The 8,200-nt window shown below is 34.6% G+C and overlaps 1 protein-coding gene across 6 annotated transcripts in view; it reads right to left on the bottom strand.

The window, feature by feature from the left end:
• Window positions 1-1,528: 1,528 nt before the first annotated feature.
• The window catches only part of LOC114626376 (complement factor H-related protein 2-like), an 82,056-nt gene continuing 75,384 nt past the window's right edge, over window positions 1,529-8,200 (bottom strand). For all 6 annotated transcript variants that reach the window (XM_028773762.1, XM_028773755.1, XM_028773757.1 and 3 more), the window contains one exon: window positions 1,529-2,249. In XM_028773762.1, coding sequence (XP_028629595.1) covers window positions 2,050-2,249 — 200 coding nt within the window. In that variant the 3' untranslated portion in view covers window positions 1,529-2,049. The remainder of the gene's footprint in view (window positions 2,250-8,200) is intronic.

The raw sequence follows: 8,200 nt of genomic DNA, 5'->3' as shown, positions 1-8,200 counted from the left end.
TCTATCTATCTATCTATCTATCTATCTATCTATCTATCTATCTATCTATATGTTATTGGGTCTTGCATAATTTCTCATTGTCAAGTTTCCTTGCTCCTTCAAGTGCTTTAAAAAATTTATCTGATATTAATTAAAAAAAAGAAAGTCCTTTCTGTGTTTAGAGAGGAAAGTATGTATTGGCTCCCACTACTGATCAAAAAGCAATTGACATTGTTTGCAAAAAAAATAGTTTTATTCAATAAAGTCTCAATGAGTGTGTTAACCACACTTAAAGATAGGTCCTGTGCCCAGCAGTAGACAGCAAACAACCAAATCTAATGGTACTTTAGTCCACTTTTTGTCTCACATTTCTTTGGGTATTTCTTTTGTCTAATTGGTGTTCTGACTTTTTATGGTTTGCAATAATGTGTTTTATGGTCTTGGTTTCTTTGTATACTTTAATCAGTTTTGTTTCTTTTGTTTGTTTGCTTGATTGATTTTATTATTTTGCCTGATTGTTTTCTAAAAAGAGAAAAATGTTCATGGATTTTTATTCCTCTGTTATGGTTTTAGTAGTCATTCTTCTTAACATTTGTATGTGAATTCTATATCACCTTTTCATGATAAATATAATGGGATTTGCCAGATTATAGGGTAGAAGGTTCTTTTTTTGCTAATGGAGTTAGTTCCTTTATAAAGAAATCTAAGAGCTGTTTCTTGCCAGGGCTCAGCCCTAAAGCAAAACGTATGAAAGGGAGGGCAAGCCCTGGTCTAGCACCAAATCCTATGCTATTATTTTAGACATGCCATCCTGTAGAACTTTATGACATGAGTGTCTTTCCAGCTAGGACATCCAGTTTATGGTACTTTATTATACTGATGCTTATAGACAACTAACTTCACAACTGTTAAAATTAATCACAATTACTTTTGTAAAGTACTTTTACTACTAACAGTAAAACATTTCATTGAAGTTTGGATAATTTGTCTTTCAACTTTCCAATTTCATATATTAAGCGGTATAAGATATCTACTCAATTTTGAATCACTCATTTATTCCTACAGTTTTATCTACAATAATTAACAATTTCCTACTCCGGAAAACTTAATGTCTTTAAGACATCTTTACTTAAAACAGTATGTTTATTCTTAAAATTCATTTTATTAATGGAAGAGACATTAAAAAGTAAAGACAAACTAGATATTTCTCAATTTATACTGGAGTTACATCCTGACTAGACATGATACGATGAAATCACTATCTGTTTAAATCAATATAAATATCAAATCTTCTATTAATCATAGCAAGTAGGGCTTTTGAGATGTTGTCTAATAGCAACTATTTCTAGTGTTATTTCTTAAGATTAATTAGTTTTAATAAATTTTATTGCATTTGTTGTTATTTTCCTTTATTTGGGCAAAAAGTATGTATATGTTCATTGCTTGTTTATAAATTATATATAATATATTTTAGCTTTTAACGTCCAATAATAGACAGAGATCGAATCACAGGCCTTAGTTACATTAAATTTAATTAATCACCCGAATCTTTTATTGTGCCAAATCTTTATTTTAGAATTTCGTACACAAAATGCTTCTTAGATATTTTATTGTATAAAAGAATTGCGTAACACTTATACTCATTAGGAATGATAAGTCTGACAGTTTTATAGTTGTATGTTTATTTAATAATACTAATTTGAAGACTAATACAAAACATCTTCCATTCACTGGGACTCAGCGATTTAGATACAATGGTATGCCTAATGATTGGAGCAACTTAAGAAAGTGCTGAATAGAAACAGACACTGAAGCAGTTGCATCTATTTCCTGGCCATTGATTTTGTGGTAGGACACATTCCACTTGGATTAAGAATTTTGAATGCACTACTTTTTTTTAAATTTTTGCCAACTATCTCTCATGTCCAAATTAATTCCCATTTGTCAACAGAAGGTTGTACTTATGGAAGAAATGAGTTAATGCTTCAGATGTAACTTGAAACTGTATTAGTAATGTGCACACACCTTTCAAAACAAAGGATGTTTATAAAGTCTACTAGTAGTTGTAACTTATTTTGAGCAAATGGGATAACTGATGTGACCATCAATGCACTTTGTACGAAATTCAGGTGATCCTTGTGCCTTTTGATATCCAGTTTTACACTCAAATTCAACATAATCCCCTGACTGGATATAAATCTTTCTATTTTCTATCCACTTGAGAATTATGTTCTGTCTTCCCATAACTTCTTCTGTTAACACACATGCATCTGAAAGAAAATTTATAAAAAGTGTTCATTGATTGATACATAAACCTATAGGAAATCAACTTTAACGCATCATTTCCTAAAGTACTTTAAAAACCTATATAAAATAGGCACATAGAATTAGTAAATATTGAGTAACAAATGGAATCAAAATAATATGTTTAATATGGTAATTAAATTTCATCATCAAATATTACTAAAAATTTTGAAATAAAAATGTTATATTTCAGGATATTCACGGTAAACATTGATTTAAGTATTGATAGAAGGGACAGAAATTTAACCTTGACTTGTGTTTGATATTCAGATCTAATGTTTAGTGTGATAAGTACATTTAAAAATACTGCTATTAATAATCAAAACATTGTTTTATAGATATCTTTATTTACTGGTACTAGTGTATATTAATAGTGATTAATATTTCATGAATTTTATTTGATAGTTTTCAAATGGAAATCTATCAAATTACAGCCCTGGAAAAGTAAGAAACCTGGTTAAAAGCAGCTTCACAAATCAACACTCTTGCACTTGGGCTTATATTACTAGAAAATTGTCAAGGTGGAATGTCTTGGCTGATTCTGTCTTTCATCAATGTCCTCTGTGGCTGTCCTACACCACAGCACAGCTGATCATGCACTATAGTAAAGGCTGGGACTAAGTGTTATAGAGGCCCATAACCACACCTCCGTTGTAGTATCTGGCCTCCTGCCACTGTCTGGTTACAGAAAAAGGATTACAGAACTCTCTCTCTGCTGAGGGTTTCAGGAAGAGTAACCCATGTTATTAGACAATCTGCCATTAACTTTTTCTGAGAAGACCTGCTCCACCTATTTTGAGCTACAACATCCACTGTAGCAGTGTTGACACAGTCTGTAGCTTGTATACTCTGTGATGTCTCTGCCTCAGTCTCAGCATGATTGACAAAAACAGTGGTTCACATTTTTCCCAAAGGTGTTAATTACAGGCAAAGAAGCCAATGGTGCTACCTGGAAGTAACCCCCACATTTCAGTGCCAGATACATCTAGAGAAGATGGCTCCCTCTAAAAAAATTGTCCATAAATATAGTTTAGAAAAATTGATCCATCATATTTGCAAAAAGGCACAAGAAAATTTACAAATTGGAAGGAGCAAGACTCCTCCCTAGATCTAATACACTTTCAGTAACAGACTCCCAATATACTGACATAGAAAAAAATGTTAGTCCTGGTCTGCACCCTAGCACTGCGCAGATCCTGGGCTTCACCTCTGTACCCAATCTCACAAAACCCAGAGGAGGCTGGACTCCCAGGAGCTCTAACTTTGCCAGTATCTTAAGTAAGGAGATAGCAATACCTGCACCAAATGGAGTAACTGGGACCCACTGGGACTCAGGAATTCTCTCCTGGCCTGGGGCACTGGTTTCTTCCAGTCTGCACCTGAGCACTGAGCAGATCTTGGGTCTTAGCTCTAACCACAGCAGCAACACACTAATTGTGTCCTGAATTTCCTGGATGTTTTGGGTTAAGAACTTTTTGCATTTTGCATTTTCTTTGACAGTTGTGAATTCCCCATATCACCAGGAAAGCAAGATTCAGATTTAAAATCACTTCTAATGATGATGATAGAGAACTTTAAGAAGGACATAAATAACACTCTCAAAGGATTTGAGAAGGACACAGGTAAACAGGTTGTAGCCCTTAAAGAGGAAATACAAAAATTCCTTAAATATTACAAAGAAACACAACCAAACAGGTGAAGGAATTGAACAAAACCATCCAGGACTTAAAAATGGAAGCAGAAACAATAAAGAAATCACAAAGGGAGACTACTCTGGAGATAGAAAACCTAGGGAAAAAATCAGGAATCGTAGATGCATCACCAACAGAATACAAGAGATAGAAGAGAGAATCTCAGATGCAAAGATACCATAGAAAATATTGATACAACTGTCAAAGAAAATGCAAAATGCAAAATGCAAAAAGTTCTTAACCTAAAACATCCAGGAAATCCAGGACACAATGTGAAGACCAAACCTAAAGGTAATAGGTATAGAAGAGAGTGAAGATTCCCAACTTAAAGGGATGATAAATATCTTCAACAAAATTATAGAAGAAAACTTCCCTAACATAAAGAACGAGATGCCCATAAACATACAAGAACCGTACAGAATGCCAAATAGATTAGACCAGAAAAGAAATACCTCTTGTCACATAATAATCAAAACACCAAATGCACAAAACAATGAAAGAATATTAAAAGCAGTAAGGGAAAAAGGTCAAGTAACATATAAAGGCAGACCTATCAGAATTACACCAGACTTCTCACCAGATGCTATAAAAGCCAGAAGATCCTGTACAGATGTCGTACAGACCCTAAGAGGACACAAATGCCAGTGCAGGCTAGTATACCCAGCAAAACTCTCAATTACCATAGATGGAGAAACCAAGATATTCCATGATAAAACCAAATTTACACAGTATCTTTATACAAACTCAGTACTACAAAGGATAATAGAGGGAAAGCTCCAATACAAGGAGGGAAATTATACCCAAGAAAGAGCAAGAAAGTAATCTTCTTCCAACAAGTCCAAAAGAAGATTGCTACACAAACAATGCTACCGCTAATAACAAAAATAACAGGAAGCAACACTATCCTCTCCTTAATATCTCTTAACATCAATGGACTCAATTCCCCAATAAGAAGACATAGATTAACGGACTGGATATGTAAACAGGACCCAGCATTTTGCTGCATACAGGAAACCCACCTCAGTGACAAAGAAAGATACTACCTTAGAGTAAAAAGGCTGGAAAACTATATTTCAAGCAAATAGTCCTAAGAAACAAACTGGAGTAGCCATTCTAATATTGAATAAAATCGACTTTCATCTTAAAGCTATCAAAAAGGATAAGGAAGGACATTTCATACTTGTCAAAGGAAAAGTCAACCAACATGAACTCTCAATTCTGAACATCTATGTGCCAAATGCAAGAGCATCCACTTTCATAAAAGAAACCTAAATAAAGCTCAAAGCATACATTGCATGTCACACAGTAATAGTGGGAGACTTTAACACTCCACTCTCAGCAATGGACAGATAATGGAAACAGAAACTAAACAGAGATACAGTGAAACTAACAGAAGTTATGAACCAAATGGATTTAACAGATATCTATAAAACATTTCATCCAAAAACAAAAGAATATATCCTTTTCTCAGCACCTCAAGATACCTTCTTCAAAATAGACCATATAACTGGCCACAAAACAGGCCTCAACAGCTACAAGAAAATTGAAATTATCCCATACATCCTATCAGATCACTATGGAGTAAGGCTGGTCTTCAATAATGACAAAAACAATGGAAAGCTCACATTCACATGGAAACTGAACAACACTCTATTCAATGATAATGGTCAGAGAAGAAATAAAGAAATTAAAGACTTTTTAGAATTTAATGAAAATAAAGACACCGTCATTCCAAAATTTATGGGACACAGTGAAAGCAATGATAAGAGAAAAACTCATAGCTCTAAGTGCCTACAAAAAGAAACTGGAGAGAACATACACTAGCAGTTTGACAACACACCTGAAAGCTTTAGAACAAAAAGAAGCAAGCACACCAAAGAGGAATAGACAGCAGGAAGTAATCAAACTCATGGCTGAAATCAACCAAGTAGAAACAAAAAGAATTATACAAAGAATCAATAAAACCAGGATCTGGTTCTTTGAGAAAATCAACAAGATAGATAAACCTTTAGCCAGACTAATCAGAGGGCAGAGAGACAGTATCCAAATTAATAAAATCAGAACTGAAAAGGAAGACATAACAACAGAAACTGAGGAAATTCAAAAATCATCAAATCCTACTACAAAAGCCTATACTCAACAAAATTGGAAAATCTGGATGAAATGGACAATTTTTTAGATGGATACCAGTTACCAAAATTAAATCAGGACCAGAAAAACCATCTAAACAGTCCCATATACCCGAAAGAAATAGAAGCAGTCATTAAAATTCTCCCCACCAAAAAAAAGTCCGGGACCAGACTGTTTTAGTACAGAGTTCTATCAGACCTTCAAAGATGACCTTGTACCAATTCTTTATAAACTGTTCCACAAAACAGAAACAGAAGGAACACTACCCAATTCATTCTATGAAATTACAATTACGCTCATACCTAAACCATACAAAGACCCAACAAGGAAAGAGAACTTCAGACCAATCTCCTTTAAGAATATCAGTGCAAAAATACTCAATAAAATTCTAACAAACTGAATCCAAGAACACATCAAAACAATTATCCATCATGATCAAGTAGGCTTTATCCCAGAAATGCAGGGATGGTTCAATATATGGAGATCCATCAATGTAATCCACTATATAAACAAACATAAAGAAAAATAACCACATGATCATGTCACTAGAATCTGAGAAAGCATTTGACAGAATTCAACACCCCTTCATGATAAAGGTCTTGGAAAGTTCAGGAATCCAAGGCTCATTCCTAAACATAGCAACAGCAATATACAGCAAACCAGTAGCCAACATCAAACTAAATGGAGAGAAACTTGAAACAATTTCACTAAAATCAGGGACTAGACAAGGTTGTGCACTCTTTCCTTACCTATTCAATATAGTACTGGAAGTCCTAGCCAGAGCAATTAGGTAACAAAGGAGGTCAAAGAGATACAAATTGGAAAGGCAGATGTCAAAATTTCACTATTTGCAGATGATGTGATAGTATACTTATGTGACTCCAAAACTTCCACCAGAGAATTCCTAAACCCGAAAAACAACTTTAACAAAGTGGCTGGATATAAAATTAACTCAAACAAATCAGTAGCCTTCCTCTACTCAAAAGATAAACAGGCTGAGAAAGAAATTATGGAAATGACACCCTTCATAATAGTCACAAATGATATACAGTACCTTGGTGTGAAACTAACCAAACAAGTAAAAGGTCTGTATGACAAGAACTTCAAGTCCCCCAAGAAAGAAATCGATGAAGATCTCAGAAGATGGAAAGATCTCCCATGTTCATGGATTGGAAGGATTAATATAGTAAAAATGGCTGTCTTGCTGAGAGCAATCTACAGATTTAATGCAATCTCCATCAAAATTCCCACTCAATTCTTCACAGAGATAGAAAGAACAATCCTCAAATTCATTTGGAATATCAAAAAACCCAGGAAAGCAAAAACTACTCTCAACACTAAAAGAACTTCTGGTGGAATCACCATTCTTGACTTCAAGCTGTATTATAAAGCAATAGTGATAAAAACTGGATAGTATTCGAACAGAGACAGGCAGGAGAATCAATGGAATAGAATAGAAGACCCAGAAATGAACGCTGATACCTATGGTCACTTGATCTTTGACAAAGGAGCTACAACCATCCAGTCGAAAAAAGACAGCATTTTCAACAAATGGTGCTGGTTCAACTCGAGGTCAGCATGTAGAAGAATGCAAATTGATCCATACTTATCTCTGTGTACAAAGCTCAAGTCCAAGTGGATCAAGAACCTCCACATAAAACCAGCTACACTAAAACTAATAAAAGAGAAAATGGGGAAAAGCCTCGAACACATGGGCATAGGGGATAAGTTCCTGAACAGAAGACCAATGGCTTATGCTCTAATATCAGGAATTGGCAAATGAGACTTCATAAATTTACAAAGCTTCTGTAAAGCAAAGGACACCATCAATAGGACAAAGCAGCACCCAACAGGTTGGGAAAAGATCTTTACCAATCTGATATCTGATAGAGGGCTAATATCCAAGGTATACAATGAACTGAAGAAATTAGACTCTAGACAATCAAATAAACCTATTTAAAAATGGGATACAGAGCTAAACAAAGAATTCTCAACTGAGGAAACGCGAATGTCCGAGAAGCACCTAAAGAAGTGTTCAACATCCTTAGTGATCAGAGAAATGGAAATCAAAACAACCCGGAGATTCCACCATACAC

Source organism: Grammomys surdaster, unplaced genomic scaffold, assembly GCF_004785775.1.
Source record: "Grammomys surdaster isolate TR1022 unplaced genomic scaffold, NIH_TR_1.0 234, whole genome shotgun sequence".
In the NCBI taxonomy this organism is placed as follows: domain Eukaryota; kingdom Metazoa; phylum Chordata; class Mammalia; order Rodentia; family Muridae; genus Grammomys; species Grammomys surdaster.
Note: the sequence above shows the minus strand (reverse complement) of the source record. Positions and strands in the feature narration are given on the sequence as shown.